The sequence below is a fragment of the Chiloscyllium punctatum genome, chromosome 11, assembly GCF_047496795.1.
Source record: "Chiloscyllium punctatum isolate Juve2018m chromosome 11, sChiPun1.3, whole genome shotgun sequence".
Classification (NCBI taxonomy): domain Eukaryota; kingdom Metazoa; phylum Chordata; class Chondrichthyes; order Orectolobiformes; family Hemiscylliidae; genus Chiloscyllium; species Chiloscyllium punctatum.
This window is the reverse complement of record NC_092749.1, coordinates 22,558,427-22,577,565: the sequence shown is the minus strand read 5'-3', so window position 1 is coordinate 22,577,565 and position 19,139 is coordinate 22,558,427. Positions and strand designations below refer to the sequence as shown.

The 19,139-nt window shown below is 38.1% G+C and overlaps 1 protein-coding gene across 1 annotated transcript in view; it reads left to right on the top strand.

Moving 5' to 3' along the window:
- Positions 1–19,139, top strand: part of sdccag8 (SHH signaling and ciliogenesis regulator sdccag8) — a 357,014-nt gene that overhangs the window by 73,885 nt on the left and 263,990 nt on the right. Inside the window, 1 exon segment of the mRNA XM_072580466.1 lies at positions 6,474–6,608. Coding sequence (XP_072436567.1) covers positions 6,474–6,608 — 135 coding nt within the window.

The following is a 19,139-nucleotide window of genomic DNA, read 5'->3' as shown; positions in this document are numbered from 1 at the left end:
CACAGGTATTTCATGAGTGGCAATAGATCCCTTTATCTTCTGGAGGCATGTCTTAGTTCGTAAGTGTGCCGTTCCTGACTGGGCACCCCACTTCCAGTGGACAGACTCCTCACTCCTACTGGAAAGAGTACGCAGACACAGACAATCTAGAGAAACAACTCAGTCACTGCTATATCTGTCCCATCTCCCAGGCCAGGGCCTCCTTGGGTGACCCCAGCATGGCTGCCCCATTTAGCTCAAACTCGACCGACCAGCAAAGCTTCTGCTGATGGATTGACTGCAGCCCCAGTAGTTGCCATCCGGAGATAGAGCATCCTGTTATATGTGGGTGGAAGCTGTGACTTTAGACAACTAACTAGCTGGCAACAATATGGTAAAGCCTTCCAGATTTGATAGTGTAGGACTTGCCCTGACTTTATAGCTGCTGGGTTGGGCCACTGCCTCCATGTAATATTAGCACGGTGTGAACTGAAGCAATTGAAAGCTTATGGGCCAAGTTCTATCCCATTGATTGTAAATTTATTTTGAGACAATTTCTTTAAAAGGAATTATTGACAAAGAAATGCAAGCTTTGGGCTCGAAACAATTTACCTTTTGGGGCTGTGAAAATTTATAACTGTATTACAGTTACTTGTCCTCTCTCACTTCTAAATGAATTGTATTGCTGGCTTGAATGTACTGAAAGTAAATTTGTACAGGTTTTAATAATCATTGAAATCTCAAACTAGTTTAAAAACCTTAATGTACCTATTGTATCTTGAATAATTTAGTAAAAGTTCTGGAGCAAAATAACAATTTCATACAAGATGCATGAAATAAGTGTGCATTTACTTTGCACATTACACATGTAATGTGAAATTATTGGTGTAGCTTTCAAAGAATTTATTCCAAACTCTTTATTGACTAACTTCCAACATTTATGTTACTTTGTTGATATCCAATTGATCTTCTGAAATAAGTTATGAATGTCTTTTGTAGCTATTTGCTGGAGAAATAAGACATTTATCGTTTTAGTGGCCTAGATAAGCTTTTTTGTTCAGCTACAAGGCAAATTTCAAATTAAATACTTCCTCAAATAAATCAACAATTGAAATGTTTTACTCTTAAGAGTTCTTAAGAATGTTATGCCAATGTCATGGCTTTGAGATATGTGGATAATGGTTAATGTTTCACTCAAAATAATCACGCCTTTAGTTCTGCCCCTTGAATATTCTTCACCAAAGAGAACAGCATGTAGTTCACAAGCTTTTATTCTTGAATACCAAAGCCATCTTATTTACCCTTTGGATTAAACACTTAAAGCATAAATCATACATTGTTATTCTAAAATACATTTCTCCAATGCACTTCCTGCTGGCCTCCTGATCACCATCTTCCATAAATTCCACATTGTCCAACTTTTGAGCTGCCCACACCTTGTACTGTATTCAAAATATTGTCCCTGTCTGCCTATTCCACTTTGCCAAATGTTCCTACCTTAACTGATGATCCAATGTGATCACTGAATCATTGGGGGTATCATTACTACTGTCTTCCCACAAGTAATCACTTAAAAAAGATTTTTGTTTGCCAACTCTACAGGCAATCTAGTCAATTCAATCAAGAGTTCTGACTTTCCTTCTCCCTGTTCTATTTGTAATGCCATAAATCTGGCTCTAATTGTCTGCAGGGCTGCTTGCCAGCTTTTGATTGCTATTGATGTATGAGCAAGTTGCTGGAGAGTTCACAGCAGGAATCTCCCCTTAGTTTGGTTCTTCTTTTTTACCCAGGGGATGTATAATGGTAGATCATGTCTGTAGAGTAATTATATCACTGTAGTATTTACTAGAGGAAGAGAAGTAGTCAGGGCTCCCCAGGTAGACAGCTTTTAGGGCTGAGTGTTTTCCGACTGTTATAGTATTTCATGTTATGGATTTGATTATGTTTCAAACTCAGCTTTGCTTCTAATAAAGTTGAAGATAGGATGTTTATTTTTGTTTCTGTCAATGATATTCATGAACAGATTATAATTGTTCTACTTACATTTTTAATTGATGAAGCTGAGTGAATATCGCTAAAAGGAGGAAAGAAATGTAATTTTTCATCAAAATTTGACAATGTCTCAAATAGTCATTTTAATTTCAAAGCAGGAGGTCATGCTTCACAAACTTTACAGGATTATTTGAGAGTACAAGTAATTTTTGACTTATACAGGCTAGATTGGTTTGGTCTTTGGGTGGCATCCACCAAATATTTAGAAAAGAAGCAAATAAAGGTAGGTATTAAATAATTATGCTTATTTCTTCCTGGAAAGCAAGAAAAAATGTTTGTAACATATTTTGAGGGGCATAGAGACTTGGCATTTTGGGCATTTTCTCTCTGTCTAGACATTTCCAAGGATGTAGTTACAGAAATAGCTTGCGTGTATTGAAGAGTGGTTCAATAGATTTTAATGAAGTCTTGTTTTTCTGTCTAGTCTACATCAGTCTTGAATCACTAGCTACTTAGAATAGTTTTGGTGAAATAATTACCACTTCAAAAAATCCTTGATAGCTAAAGCAAAACCCAGAGAAAAATGACCATGCTAATCCCTATTCTGCAGGTTATTGGCTTATGCTTCATAATAGATGTGAATTTACTTTGAGTCAAGATTTGAGTTTTAAACAAAAAACACAAACACTGCTTCTTATCTCATTATTGTAACAACAAACATGTAACATGATTATAGTATGCAAGCATATGGCATGCAGATATTAAGCAATGTGATTATGAGCTTAACAAAGACTGCTAGTTCAACATTTCAGTACTAAGGACCCCATACTTCCCCAGTAAATATTGGGTAGACCAGAGTCATGGTTTATGTTGTAGCTACAAATTCCATTCCCTTGACACCAAGTCCATCTCTCTCCTGACAACTGTCTGATGCAACATCAGAGAGTTCACAATCTTGGTGTTATATTTGACCTTGAAATGAGCAAATATCCACTCCATCTCTAAGATGGCACATTTCAGCCATTTGAACATCAACTGACTCTGCTTATGCCTCAGCTAATTTAGTGAACTTTGATCCTTCCCTTTGTTACCTCTAGATTTGACACTTCCAACATAACCTGGCTAAAAAACATATACCCTTCATACCTATCCTCGTTGACTTATATTGGCAATCTTGATTTTAAAATTCTCATCTTTGTTTCTAAATAATGCTGATCTTGTCTCTCCCAAACTCTCCTCTCCTCCAGTCTTATAACTCTTACAACCACAACTCCCTCACCTTTACCATAGCCAAGGAGAGGGATAGGAACAGTATTGGGGAGGTATTTAATTGGGGGAGGGGAAATTATACTGCTTTTAGAAGCTGTGGAATATGAATCAGGAACAATTTCTCTACCGGAAATGCACAACAGAAATGTGGAGGCTGTTTAAGGAGCACTTGTTGCGAGTGTTGGATAACTTTGTCCCACTAAGACAGGCAAGGAATGATAAGGTGAAAGAGCCTTGGATGACAAGAGAAGAAAAACTTCTCGTCAAAAGGAAGAAGCAAGCTTATTTAAGGTTGAAGTAGCAAGGATCTGGCTCAGCTTTAAAGGATTACTGGGTAGCTAGGAAAGAACTCAAAAATGGAATGAGGAGAGCTGGGGGTGGAGGGGGGGGGGCATGATAATGCTTTGGTGGGAGGGATAAGAGAAAGTCCAAAGGCATTCTACACGTAAGTGAGGAATAAGAGAATGATCAGAGAGATGATAGGGCCTATCAGGAATATTGGAGAGAACTTGTGCCTGGAGTTTGAAGAGGTAGGGGAGGCCGTAAATGAGTTTTTTTGCTTCAGTATTCACTATAGAGAAGGACTTTGTTGATAGTGAGAACACATTGAACCATGTTAGTAGGCTTGAACAGATTGGCATTAAGAAAGTGGATATGTTGGAAGCATCAAGATGGATAAGTCCCCAGGGCCAGACTAGATATATCCAAGGTTACTACGGAAAGTGAGGAACGAGATTGCTGGGCCTCTGGCAATGATCTTTGCATCCTCACTCTCCACGGGAGAAATACTGGATGATTCGAGGGAGGCAAATGTTGCCCTCTGTTCAAGAAAGGGAATAGGAGACCAGTCAGTCTTACGTTTGTGGTAAGCAAGGTACTGGAAAGGATTCTGAGAGATAGGATTTATGACTACTTGGAAAAACCAAGTTTGATTAAAGATAGTCAGCATGGCTTTGTGAGGGGCAGGTCTTTGTGGTTTTTACAAATGACTTGGATGAGGAAGGGTGGGTTAGTAAGTTTGCCAATGACACAAAGGTTGATGGAGTTGTGGACAGTATGGAGGGCTGTTGGAGGTTGCAATGGGACTTTGACAGGATGCAGAACTGGGCTGATAAGTAACCTGGAAAAGTCATTCAGTTTGGAAGGTTGAATTTGAATGCTGAATACAGGATTAAAGGTAGGATTCTTGGCAGTGTGGAGGAACAGAGGGATCTTGGGTTCCATGTACATAGATCCCTCAAAGTTGCCACCTAAGTTGATTGGGTTGTTAAGAAGACATACGGTATTTTGGCTTTCATTAACAGGGGGATTGAGTTTAAGTGCCGCGAGGTTTTGCTGCAGCTCTATAAAATCCTGGTTAGACCACACTTAGAATATTGTGTCCAGTTCTGGTCGTCTCATTATAGGAAAGGTGTAGATACTTTAAAGAGGGGCAGAGGAGATTTGCCAGGACTCTGCCTGGATTGGTGAGCACGTCTTATGAAGAGAACTCAGGTTTTTCACACTGGAGAGAAGAAGGAAGAGAGGTGACTTGATAGATGTGTACAAGGAAATGAGAGGCATAGATAGAGTAGATAACCAGAGAATTTTCCCCAGGGAAGAAATGGCTGTCACACGGGATCATCATTTTAAGGTGATTGGAGGAAGATATGGGAAGGTGTCAGCAGTAGGTTCTTTACGCAGAGAGTGATGGGTGCGTGAAACGCACTGCCAACGGTGTTAGTAGACTCAGAGACATTAGGGACATTTAGGCGACTGCTGGACAAGGACATAGATGGCAGTAAATTGAGGGGTATGTAGGTTAGGTTGATCTTAGATTAAGATAAATGATCGGCACAACATCATGAGCCAAAAGGCCTGTCCTGTGTTGTACTGTTCTATGTTCTATGGTCTGTATTTGTTAAAACATCTATGCTGCACTGATCATAACCTTTTGAGTATGTCCATTTTAATTATTCCACCATTATCATGACCATGCATTCAGTTACCAAGACTTTTGGGCAGTGCTGTCCGAACAGTTTCCCAATGTAGCTCCATTTTAATGCCTTGAACTTCCTGTGAACTCAGTAAAAATTGCAAGGTCAACAGTTGTTTACTGTTACAGGAGGACAGCTTTGACAAAGGGTCAGTTAGACTCGAAACGTCAGCTCTTATCTCTCCTTACAGATGCTACCAGACCTGCTGAGATTTTCCAGCATTTTCTCTTTTGGTTACAGGAGGACAGTTGTTGACTGGGGCAAGGTGGCTGACCAGGGTTTTGGGGAGCAATTTAAACTATTGGATTTATCCCAAAAAAGTAATGAAGCACCTCTTAGCAGGCTTTGTTTGTAGCAATAATTGGGCCAAATAATTAATCCTGATCCATCAATATAAAATTAACACAAACATTTAAAGTTGCTTTGCAGCCGTGAAAACTTAGTCTGAGTTCTGTGGCTCCCATTGCTGCTTTGGAACTCTCAATCCCAAAGTCCTGCAGAAGGGTTACAATTACCGTTTGGGAACCTCTGCCCTAAGCTCTGCAAATCCATTCCTGATCTCTTAACCCCTCAAATGGGGCATCAGCTGGACTTGGAATGGGGATTCATTTCGACCCGAAGACCAGAACACCTTACAGAGATCCCAGAGACCTTAAGAAAACCCAAAGCCGTGCTTGACAAGAAGGACTGTAAAGTGGAACATCAATCCTTTATTTTTCTGCTTTTTTATTCTATGTTTTGGTTTGCTTTTCTGTTAATTTGAACAGAAGATGAAGCTCAATTTAAGCGATTTCTTTTTATTCATTTTGCAATCCAAAATGGCCCCAGATTGTGGCGACAAAAACCACTTTTCACTGTATTTTCCCAAATACTTGTGATAGTAAAATCATTCACATCACTTAAGATATTCCTTAAAACCTATCTCTTTGTTGAGACTTTTTGTCACCCACTCTAATATCTATTCATGTGGTTCAGTCCTAAGTTTTTTTTCAATGGTCCAGTAAAATGTCTTGGGGTGTTTTATTACATTAATGGTACTATATACAGAATTTAAGTTCTTCTTAGTAGTATTCCTATTGACTTCTCATGGTTATTGGGAAGTATAATTAACCACCTCTTATTAATTAGAATTCTGGCTATCATATTCTTTGGTGTCTGATGAAACAATTTTCTTTCTGCATAACTGAAGCTAGACTGCTGAGTATTTCCAACCTTTCCATTTTTGTTTAAAATTCATGATATTCTGTTTATTTACAGGTGACCTGTTTGTCAGAAAATGTTGCTTGTCTTGAAGGTCAGTTGCAGAGGCTGGTGAGAGAAAGGGATTCAGCGTGTAATCAATTGGAAGAAGCTCAGAACAAGCTAATAAATCATGAGATGGAGATCAATAAGGTACAGAATCAACAATGATCCAAACTAGGCACAAAATCTTATAATGTAAGACTGTGAATAACGTGCCTGCCCCCATACATAAATTGATGCTATGGAAATTGTGGGTCATTCCTTTAGTTCTCAAGGTAAAATGGTCATCAAGCAAATAGAATGTAAACGAATTAATTAACCTGTATTAGCTGCTATTTATCATCAGGCAAGTATCATATCCAATATTTATTTTACTTGATAGGCATTCTCATAAAGAATCTACTTCCAAATGATCTATTTCATGTTTAGGATTGAGTTAATGCTGGTTTATGTGTTTCTCTTTGCCCTCCCATTGAAATCAGATGGTGCATACCTTTCGGTCAAATGGCAGATTTTGGGTCATGCTGCTATTGGTGTTTTTTAGTCCATCAGTAATCTGTAGTAACAAAATACACACCATGATGTGGAGAAAAATAAATATTTAATTTTAGAAAGCTGAAGATAAGAATACAAAGGAAATGGGAAAGCAGCTAAATATAATCAGGTGTCCCAAAATAGTGCACAGTATGAGCCTGATCTGTGTTTTGATTAAATGCTCATTACTTTTTCAACTTCTGTATTCAATGATCCCTTTATAAAATCCAAAATTCGATTTTACTTCCTTTATTACATTACCTAACTATAGATATGTTCTAATGCACCTGTTGGGGTATGTTATTTTAAAACAAAAATCTGGAATTAAGAGTCTAATGATGATCAATTGCTGATAGTAAGAAAAACCCGTCTGGTTCACTAACTAGGTAAGTAAACAGCTGTCCTTATCTGGTCTGGCCTACATATGATTCCAGCAATGTGGTCGATTCTTAACTGCCCTCTGGGCTATTAGGGATGGGCAATAAGTGCTGGCGTAGCCACCAATGCTCTCTCTCATCTGGTGAATGAATACAGAGGTACGTCTAGAGCAGGTGGGACTTGAACCTGGGCCTTCTGGTTTAGAGGTACGGACGCTTCAGACTCCACCACAAAATATATTTTTCAATCAACCTGTTCAGACAACCTTCTGTGACAGGTTGGTCATGAGCCCATTTCTTCTGGTACATAGGCAAGGACACTACTACATTACTACTGGAGCCCCCCTAATATTATTATTTTTAGTTTATTCTCCCAAATTTTATTATGTTGCACTTCATTTTTAATTAAATTGCATCTGCCATCTGTCTGTTCATTTTGCTAACTTTTGTGCTCTTGGTACAAATAATTTGAGAAATGGTGAGGCCACTTTTGGAATACAGTGTGCAAGTCTAGTCTCCCTGCTATAGGAAGGATGTTGCGAAACATGAAAGAGTTCAGAAAAGATTTATAAGGATGTTGCCAGGGTTGGACAGTTTGAGCAATAGGGAGAGGCTGAATAGGCTGGGGCTATCTTCTCTGGAGCGTCAGAGCTGAGGGGTGATCTTATAGAGGTTTATAAAATCATGAGGGGCATGGGTAGAGTGAATAGCCAAGGTCTTTTCCTTGAGGAAGGGACTCCAAAACTAGAGGGCATAGGTTTAAGGTGAGATGAAAAAGATTTAAAAGGGGCAACTATTTCACGCAGAGTTTATGGAATGAGCTGCCAGAGGGAAGTGGTGGAGTTGGTACAATTACAACATTTAAAAGGAATCTGGATGGGTGTAGGAGTAGGAGGGGCTTAGAGGGCTATCTGGCAAATGGGGGCTAGGTTTACCTAAGATATCTAGTCAGCATGGGTGAGTTGGACAGAAAGGCCTGTTTCCATGCTGTACATCTCTATGACTCTATGATGAGAACAAAATTGGAACCTGTGTTGGTCTTTGGGCTTCATTGGTTCAGATTCAAGCAACACTGATTAATTCTCTTTTGTTTTCTATTAAATATTCAACATTTTAATTTATGTTGTCACATTTCTTATTAAACTATATATAGTCATGCTCAGCCCTGTCTTCATCTCAGCTGGAATTGCTACTTAGCAGTCAGAAACATGTCTAATTTTTCTCTAATCTAGGAGAAATAAAGTCATTTTAATACCTTTGTCAGTTTGCTAGCTTAAAACTAGTGACACAGTTTTGGACTTGAAACTGATATAAATTGCAAAGGCTCCCATTGGACACATTTAGCTGTAACTGGGGGGAGGAGTAGAGCAAATGATGATGGTGAAGAGAAAGACACCAGGTTCCTTTGGCATTAAGCAAGTAAACTATGACTTCACATAAACTGCACAATTTATTGGTTTTACTGTAGATATCAGATCCTCCATAATTAATAGGTCAAGAAAATGCAGAAAATACGGTCTAGGTCTGGCAGAAAGAGAAAGACGTTAATATATTAGGTCATAACTTTCAAAGAGCTCAACTTAAATTTACTGCCCCTTTACAAATACTCAGCTCATACTGTTAATTCGAAAGAAATCCATATTTTCACTTAATGCCTGAAAATAAAACTGGCCATCTGAAGTATTTTGAATTGCATCTGACCACACCATTTCAAACATCAAACAGAACAGCACCTTCGTGCTTTAAAACTGTCACTAAACTTTAAAAATTAGTGTTTTACATATTCTACATCACTTTTGAAATATTCCTTCTCCAAACAACTTTTCCCCTCCTTCCTTTGATTTTCATTGTCCCTGCTTTGTAGTTAGCACATTATAATTATGCACTTCACATTTTTCCTCTTGAACTGACAATTTCCATTTGAGAAATGATGGGCAGAGATGATTTCTTTTGTGTTTGCTGATGATATCTGTGCTTTGCCTTTTGTCTTTGGTGTATTCTGGGCCACATTCATGACTGATGCTTCTTTGTTTGTCTGAGTAACCACATCTTTGAGGTGGCTGAGCATGCTGTGAAGCCTGAAGGATGAATAATAATGCATCATTTATCCTATAGTTGTGACATCTCCAGGTTATAGTTGGAATTGGTTAGAGCTCTTTTCACTGGTGATTTGACCACTTTTTAGAGTTGACTGTGTCAGAAACAAGAAATTGAATGTAAAGATGAGAAGCACTTTCTTGATATTTAAAAATTCAAAATTCATAAATCATTTTTGTAGTTATAAATATCTCAGATAATTCTTGCAAATTTCTCCAATAAACAGCATGGCAAGGTAAATAGAAATACTGCATCAGAAATAATTCATTATTGTTGTACTAAAAAGTGTAGAAACCCCAACTCCCACTGCCTTTTACACAGACCTATGTTAATATTTTAGTTAACACGAACCATAGTGTTTAGCTGCCAGTGATTGATGACCTCGTGTCTTCATTTGCTGTGGTGTACATTTTTCAGCAGTAGTGAAAGCTTTCATGCTTATTATTAATTTTGTTATATTACCTGACAAATATACCTGGAAGTGTATTACAAAAATATTAAAGACTCCTTATTATGAAAAATATTTGCCCTGAAACTGTTTTAATCAAATTTGGGTGCTTGATCTGTAAACAACCACTAGAGGGCAATACATTACAGACGACATAGGCTGCTTGAGGTGCTTTACAGCAGTTCAGAAAATGAATGCTGTTAGCTCGTATGTCTAATTCTTGACCTTTTTGGCATATTGCATCCTGGGCTCATTTATATTTATTTAAATTTCCAAAGACCAATTATCTACTGATCAAATCCATGGACAGTATCCCATGATCGTTCTCATGCACTTTAATCTTCCAGCATGGTGATGGAAATACTACAGTGCAGTTCTTTTAATCCAGCAATTCCCTTTATCCAGGCATTAAAATTTAGTAAATATTTTCAAAATTGTAGTTGGTCATGCTGTTGCTGGAGAGTATGGGCCTGATACAGCAGTATTTATTTAAGTATGAAATAATAATCATTAACTGGAATCTACTAACTACAATGCATAGATTCGTGTGTAATTATTTGTGTTGTGCATATTTGTTCTACATGAGCTACTGGTTCCTTTTATAATGTATTTTAGCTGTGGACTTGTGTACAATTCTCCCCTCCCTGGCATTTGTGAAGAAGATGGTGAGACAAGCAAATAATTGGGCACTTTGGCCCAGAGAGATACATGTCTCCTTCTTGCCAACTCCATAATTAAGTGCTGATTGAAAAGGTTTACCATCTCAGCTTGCCAGCAAGTAAGGCCTAGTAATAGCCACTCCAGGGCCTCAACTTGCCACCAGCCTGATTACCTGCCGTCCAACCTAGTAAGAGAAGCTATTGTCCTGGTTTCCCATCAGGAAATCAATCTACTAGGTGGGGGTTTTCGGTGTGCTCCAACCTTGGGCCAATTAGGGAAGGAAATGGGGTATAAGGAAGTGGCCGCTGAAGGCTATAATGCTTGCTGCCAGCCCCACGCCCAATAAAACTTAACTATCAGGTAACATAAAGGAAGAAGACATCTAATTTGAATTAAATTTTCTGAGTATCATATATGGGTTGATATCCATTTTTACTTGGGAGATAATATTGATTTATCCTTCAAAACTTTATCTTGATTGTACTAAGACATGTTATTTTATCTTTTGAACATTTTGAGGCATTTGTTTCTGTCAAACAAATGTACATTTAAAATCATTAATGGTTCATTTTCATTGACAGAGGGAATGAATTTGGAGATTGCTTTGGTTTGCATTTCACTGCACATTTCTTTCAGATACCTCAAATCCAAAATAAAAAGGAGAGAAAAACATTATACTCTTTAGATGTACTTTATTGGTATTGTAATGCCATTAATGTGGTGATTTCTGGTGGGAGATAGAACAGCCTATGAAGTTTCAAATAATGTAGTAATTATGGAAATAAATTTTTAATGACAACAGCTAATAATAAAATTGATATATGGATAGGATGACCAAAAACACTTGTCAAATTATGATCAGTATAAAGAAGTAATCAACATTGTAAAAGCTGCTGCAACTATAATGCATACATGTGAGTACGTAAAATAAGGGCAACAGATGAAATTCAAACTAATTGTGCCATTTTGTCTAAAATATCTAAAATAATCTAAGTAAGGATTAAATTTTCAGTTTTGCGATTTATCATACCTAATTTTCCATTGCTGAACATCAGATATAACCTGTGTATTTATCTCCAGGATCAAATTAATGCTGGGAAATGGGAAACTTGTGCCACAGTGATCACTACATTTTGAGGTTAGTAGTAAGTGCCGTCACTTTACTGCTGACCCCACAATCTGACAATCTTGATCCAGAAAGGAGTAGAAGGGTTTGCACTGCCTCCACAATTTAGGCTTGCATTGCCTAATTTCTAACTGGCCTGGAGTCTTTGAGCACACCTTCACATTTCATTGATTATTCTGTCCTAGTTTCTAAAGTAAGTTGAATTGCACTCGCTGTGACTTCTAAGTTATCTTTGGGAATTTTTTCCCCAAGAACTCTTTACATTTGGAAACTGTGCATATCTGTATGCCTGCTGTGCAGCCTGTTGATTTTTGTACACATAGTTAATTCCATTTACATTCATCAGCTTCATTGATAAATTCCTTCATTGACGAATTATGCAACCCCCTTACTGTGAGCGTAACCATCTGGAAGAAAGAATAGATTTATACACAGGACAGAACTATGGACAACACATTGTATAAGACTATTGGCAATTCAACTACTGAACCGGCTGAAACCGATTCAAATGGGTGGTCCCTTCATGACAGCTGGGAAAGGTTTTGTTCTTTGAGTTCTTTTTGTTCTTTAATCTTCAGAACTATTAAGGAAATTTCATTTTGTGTAGTTAATCCAGTGAGGATGAGCAAGACTAGTGCTAGAGGATATGGTTTTCAAGAACGGATTAAGATGACTGATGTGCATTATGTTGCCAGTAAAATGTTCTAAGATCTTTGCTCTCATGCCAAAATAAAATCATAAAGCTGCCAGTGAATGTAGCACTGAGAAGGCAGATCTCCAAGATGTGGCTTCCCTCAACATTTCTTTGCACTGGCTGTAACACAACCGCCGCTGGTACAAAGCACACATTGCATCCTGCCCTTTTAAAACCCCTTTGGCAGTTCAGTCGCGTCTCAAAGTTCAAGTGATTAATACAAAGAAGTTGACTGTCCTGTCACCACATCTTGGATGGAAAAAAAAACTGATATGTGTCTGTTAAAGGCAGGTGACTAGCACAGCTTCAATTCACATAAGTGTTCATTTGTAAGCACAACCTACCTTCATCCTCCAGCACATAGTCTTGAGAGTGGGCAGAGTAATGATGACTCCGTGTTCATTATTGCTGTCAATCACAATACATAGTGCCTCTAAGTTCAACACATTGAAAGCCTAATTAGGACAGATGTTGTCAATAAGGACTTTTTTTTTGTTCATTCTAGAGTAATGTTCTCCATTATATTGGCTTGGATCTCAGGTATTATTTCTAACCTCATATCTCCAAATAATAATGTACTTGAATTTCATTTAGTGATTACATTCTCGACTCAGATTGAAGGTTTAAGACAAATTCCAAAACTTAAGTACATCATCTAGGCTGGCACTGAGAATGTGCTGTATTTGGACTGTTATCTTAGACTGCACCTGATACAAGTAGTACTTTGTCGGCCCAGTCAGTCCCTTTGAATGGATGTAAAAGAAACACTAAATGTCTTTAAAGAACATAGTTCTTCTGTAATTTTGGCCTGTATTGATCCATCCAGCTCAATCCTGCCAAACACAGATTCGCTGGCTGTTTATCTAATTCTTGTTTGCAGGATTTTCTGGTGCACAAATTTGCTGCCTCATTTGTCAGCAAAACAATAGTACAGGCTGGAGTATTAGTTGTCTATTGACATGATAAAGTTAGCAGTTTAATATCTTGCTATCAGTGGTTCACAAACTAAGGTCCTGTGGAATTTTACAAGGGTCCATTAATTGAATTGCCTCCATCATAAGTTTCATATGACACATGAAGGTAAAAACAGTTTTTTTGTCTGACCGTTTTCCAAACCATCTCACCAATGGTAATTCAGTTAAATATTAACAATGATGAAAATCTTTCTCCACTGCCCACCAATTTTAATTAGCAGCATTCCTCTATTCTCTGATTGGCGAGAAAGGTTAAGACAAGATTATAAAATCATCATTTATCAGTTCATCAACAGGTCAATTATTGAACACTCTATTGTGGAGAGGAGTATAGATTAGATTAGATTAGATTACTTACAGTGTGGAAACAGGCCCTTCGGCCCAACAAGTCCACACCGACCCGCCGAAGCGCAACCCACCCATACCCCTACATTTACCCCTTACGTAACACTACGGGCAATTTAGCATGGCCAATTCACCTGACCTGCACATCTTTGGACTGTGGGAGGAAACCGGAGCACCCGGAGGAAACCCACGCAGACACGGGGAGAACGTGCAAACTCCACACAGTTAGTCGCCTGAGGCGGGAATTGAACCCGGATCTCTGGCGCTGTGAGGCAGCAGTGCTAACCACCGTGCCACCGTGCCGCCCACGGTGAGTCGTGAAACCATACATTAAAAATTAAATTTAAGTTTCAATTATTGTAAATATTCTGTACTCTATCTAATTAATTAATATCGTAATATGTAGATTTTCATATATATTCTATTTATATAACTTATAATTTACATAAAGATATTTGATAAGGTGCTCACACAAGATAAGAGCGCATGGTGTAGCAGGTGACATTAATGTGGTTAGCTAATAAGAAGCAACGAGTCAGGTGAAATGAGTCATTTTCAGGTCATTAAGCTATAACTAATAGAGTACCATAGGAAATTAGTGCTGGGACCTCAACTATTTAAAATCAGTATCAGTGTTTCGATAAGTGTACCAAATGTGTGGTAGCTAAACTTACCAATGATGCCAAGATCAGAAGGGAAGTAAGTTGTTAAGAGGAGACAGAGAATCTATAGAGGTACATTGATAGGTTAAGTGGTCAAACATTTGTCAGATGAAACAAAATATGGGTAAATGTGTATGTGTTCATTTTGGTAGGAGAAATAGAAAAGCAGTATACAAGTCAAGTGAAGAGAGATTGTAGGACTTGGTGGTACAGAGGATATGGGTGTCCTGGTACACACACAAATCACAGAAAGTTGTTAAACAGGTACAGATGAGGAAGGCACATTCAATTATACTAGCATGGATTGAGAATTGGACAGTAGATAAGAAACAGTAGAAATAAGAGGGTCATTTTCAGAGTGGAAAGTGGTCACAAGTGGGGTACAGCAGGGATCAGTGCTTAGGCCCCAAGAATTTACCATGTACATCAACTATTTGGACGATGGATGGAATTGAGTGCAATAGTTCCAGGTTTGTTGATGACACAAAAATTGGTAGGAGTGAGCATAATAAGGAGGATGTAGAGATTTGGATAAATTGCACTTTGGGCATGGAAAGCAAGTAGATGGGAGGCCAAATGGTATGTTGGCCTTTACTGTAAGAGAGTTTGAGTACAGAAGAAAGGAATAGGGTGTAGGTTTGCTCACTGAGCTGTAGGTTTGATATCCAGACGTTTCATTACCTGGCTAGGTAACATCATCAGTGGCGACCTCCAAGTGAAACGAAGCTGTTGTCTCCTGCTTTCTATTTATATGTTTGTCCTGGATGGGGTTCTTGGGGTTTGTGGTGATGTCATTTCTTGTTCGTTTTCTGAGGGGTTGATAGATGGTATCTAGATCTATATGCTTGTTTATGGCGTTGTGGTTGGAGTGCCAGGCCTCTAGGAATTCTCTGGCATGTCTTTGCTTAGCCTGTCCCAGGATAGATGTGATGTTCCAGTCGAATTGGTGGGGTTTTTTTTGTTTTTTTTTAATACACGGATGAAAAAACAACCCACCAATTCGACTGGGACAACACATCTATCCTGGAACAGGCTAAGCAAAGATATGCCAGAGAATTCCTACAGGCCTGGCACTCCAACCATAACGCCATAAACAAGCATATAGATCTAGATACCATCTATCAACCCCTCAGAAAACGAACAAGAGATGACATCACCACAAACCCCAGGAAGCCCATCCAGGACAAACATATAAATAGAAAGCAGGAGACAACAGCTTCGTTTCACTTGGAGGTCGCCACTGATGATGTTACCTAGCCAGGTAATGAAACGTCTGGATATCAAACCTACAGCTCAGCGAGCAAACCTACACCCTAAACCTCAACCTGAGCTACAAACCTTCACAAACCTTGCGAGGTGTGTTATATTCCAGAACGCATTTGACAAAGTACCTCATGAAAGGCTACTCAAAATAAGAGTTCATGGTGTCAGATGACATATTTTGGCATAGATAGTGAATTGGCTAATAGGTGTAAAACAGTGAGTTGGGATTAGAGGTTATTTTTCAGTTTGGCAATCAGTGGAATTCCATTGGAATCAGTTTTGGGACAACAACTGTTTACAAAATAAAAGCCTTGGAGGAAGGAAGCAAATCTCCTGTAGCCAAATTCGCAGATAACACAAAAATAAGGCAGGTTATGAGAGGGTTACAAATGGTTTACAGAGAGATATTGATAGGTTAGGTATGTGGGAAAAAAAGTTGGCAAATGGAGTATAATATGAGAAAATGTGAAGTTCATTTTGGAAAGGAGAACAGAAGAACAGTACTATTTAAATGGGAAAGTCTGCAGAAAACTGCAACACAAAGGGATTTGTGGGCGCCTACATGTAAAATATGAAATACAGCAGTAGGTGCAGCAAGTACTCAGGAATGTGAATCGAATGTTGGCCTTTATTTCAAGGGGGTTGGATTATAAGAATAGGAAAGTCTTATTGAAACTGTATGGAGGAATTATTTTATGAACAAAGGCTAAGCAGTTTGGAACTCTACTCACTGGGGTTTAGAAGAATGACAGGTGATCTCATTAAAATATACAGGATTTTTAAAGGGCTTGACAGAGTGCTGAGAGGATGTTTCCCCTCAATGAGAGTCCAGGACCAGAGGGCATAATCTCAGAATAAGGGGGAGCAAATTTAAGACTGAGGTGAGGGGGAATTTATTCTCTCAGAAGGTTGTAAGTCTTTCAAACACCTTGCCACAGAGAGCTATGGAGCAATATTTATGAATATTGGATGGATGGATGATATGAACCTTTATAAAATGTGTACTGGACTCTAGCTGCAATATTGTGCCTAATATTAAACACCAAATTGTAGGAATGGTGTGAAGGGCCTTAAGATAGCTTGCAATAACTTTCTAGAATGGTAAGAGGGATGTAGAACTTCAGTATATGGAGAGATCGTAGAAATTAGTGTGGACCTTCTAAAACAGAGAAAGGAAAGGGGAAATATGAATTGAAAAAAGTTATGAATGGTTTGATTGAGTTGATCAAACAAGTGGTTTGAACTCCACTGTCAGAAAGTTCAGAGGACCTAGATTGACAATAATTAAGAAAAAGACCCAGAGATAAAATGAGAAAAATCGTTTTTGTGTAATGCTTCATTTTGTTGTAGAATTCAAACCCGGAATGTGTGGTGGAAAAAGATTCAACTTTAATTTTTAAAAATACGTTTGGTGAACATTTGAAGGGGGAAATTTTGCAGACCTCTAGGAAATGGCAGATGATGGGGACTAACTGGCAGCATTTCCTCTAATTTTCCTACCGGCTGTGCAGGCCTCCAAGGCCCATGCATGGTAGTGACTTCTGGAATTGGAACACAATACTGCAATCAGCAAGCTGATGCCAATCAGCATGCGCGAAATATTGGAGGCTAGAGAGAAAATTGCAATTCGTTACCTCTTTCTAAAAACTGGGAAAGCCTGATGGGACAAATTGGAACCTTAAGGGCTGTGTGATTCTGAGAATTTATGAAGTCTTCACAATATTGTTGTATAATTTAGAGAAGTAATTTCTGAATAACAACATTACGGATACATTTGTAGGAAGTCATTTAGTCTGACAATCCCTTGTAGTGTTTGAGAATCGCAAGTGAGAAGTAAAACATGATTATAAACAAAATATTCTCTCTGTTCAAATTTGAACAATTTATAGTTTTATTTCAGAACCTGTGCATGAAAAATAGAGTGAAAGTGATCAACCTGTGTGAAGGGCAAATTTGGCCTGAAACAGCCAGTATTGGCACTGATCTTGATTTGTGTTTTCATATATTTTTATGACAAATGAATTTTGCAACACTTAGAAAGAAAAAAGCAGAAATTATATGTAACCTACTTTCAAGTATTCCATACTAAGTATTCCAACATTCATAAAAACAATAAAAGGAAGGCCATAGATTTAAACTAATTGGCAGCAGGACCAACAGGGAAATGAATGCAAAGGGGGAAAACATGCACAGTCAAATCTGATTTTCCATGTTATTTATTGCAGAATAGCATATCACCCAATGGATAATGTACTTAGTTATACTTTCACAATGCTGTTCAATTTAATTGTACTTATTTCTAAGCAAAGCCCCATCAGCAAATAATGTAGTGTAACCATATTATGATGTATTCTATTATGATGTAATGTTGTCAACATATTTTGAATTTGTCTAACATGTCTGAGCTGGTGTGAGCCATATTACCTTCAAAGATTTGGTGACTCCATGAAGCTTGTAAATTTATCAAAACAAAAAGTCTTCAAGAATCTGTTAAAAGACCATAATCTTCTTAACTGCTTGTAAATCTTTCAATAAACCAAGCTCTCAATCTCCTTAACAGTTATTCCAACAACCCCTGGTGAGCTGAATCCATTAGTGGAGATGGAATTCAGCCAAGCATTCATTGAGATTCCATTAAACAATGGTACCAATATCTGCCATGCACTATGAACACTGGGGGAAAAGATAGAAAATATAACGTGAATCATTGGATATTTGTTTTACAAGATGCTATATATAGCAAACTTCATTAATTCCTAACTCCACACCAAATGTGTCCTGTGTCCTACAAAAGTTGATGAATTGTACAAAATAGGGTAAATATTAACCACCCATCTGCTTGCCTCAGACAGACAAAAACATGGAAGACATCAGTCCAGTGTTAATCCATACAGTGAGGACACGCGGAATATTGTCACAAATAACTGTAGCAGTGCATTATTAAAATTGCTTTGCAAAGTGAAAATTTGTCAACCTCGAGCCTATGTAAAACTGCAACATCTACTTGTTGACATTTAACAAAATATTTTTTAAAAAATATAACTTTTTAACCACTTTAGGGTACTGACAGAAGTCAAAAACTGAAACATTTCTCTGGACCTTCAGATGAGCGACAATCATTATTGGAGTGTCACTTTGCCCAAGCCTTGCCCTGTCCTAATGCTGCTCAGCAGTTCTCGCCAGTTCAGTCTTTCAAGAAATGCAGAGCCCAGTTGCCTTCAAACAAGTTAAATACAAGCACTGTAGCATCATGACCACTATTATAATGTAAATTGAAATGACAGTATAAATGTTAGTGAATGGATGAATGTCAGAATGTTGGTGAGAAAATGAATGAATGAATGGATAGACTGGATGGAGGCTAAGTAAATGGGAAGGGAGCGGGAGATATGTGGGTGGACATTGGTATGTGACAGGAGGACATGGGTGAACTCATGAAATCTGTTTTCTCCACTGATGTTTCTTGATCTGCTGGGTATTTCTGACATATTCTACTCTATG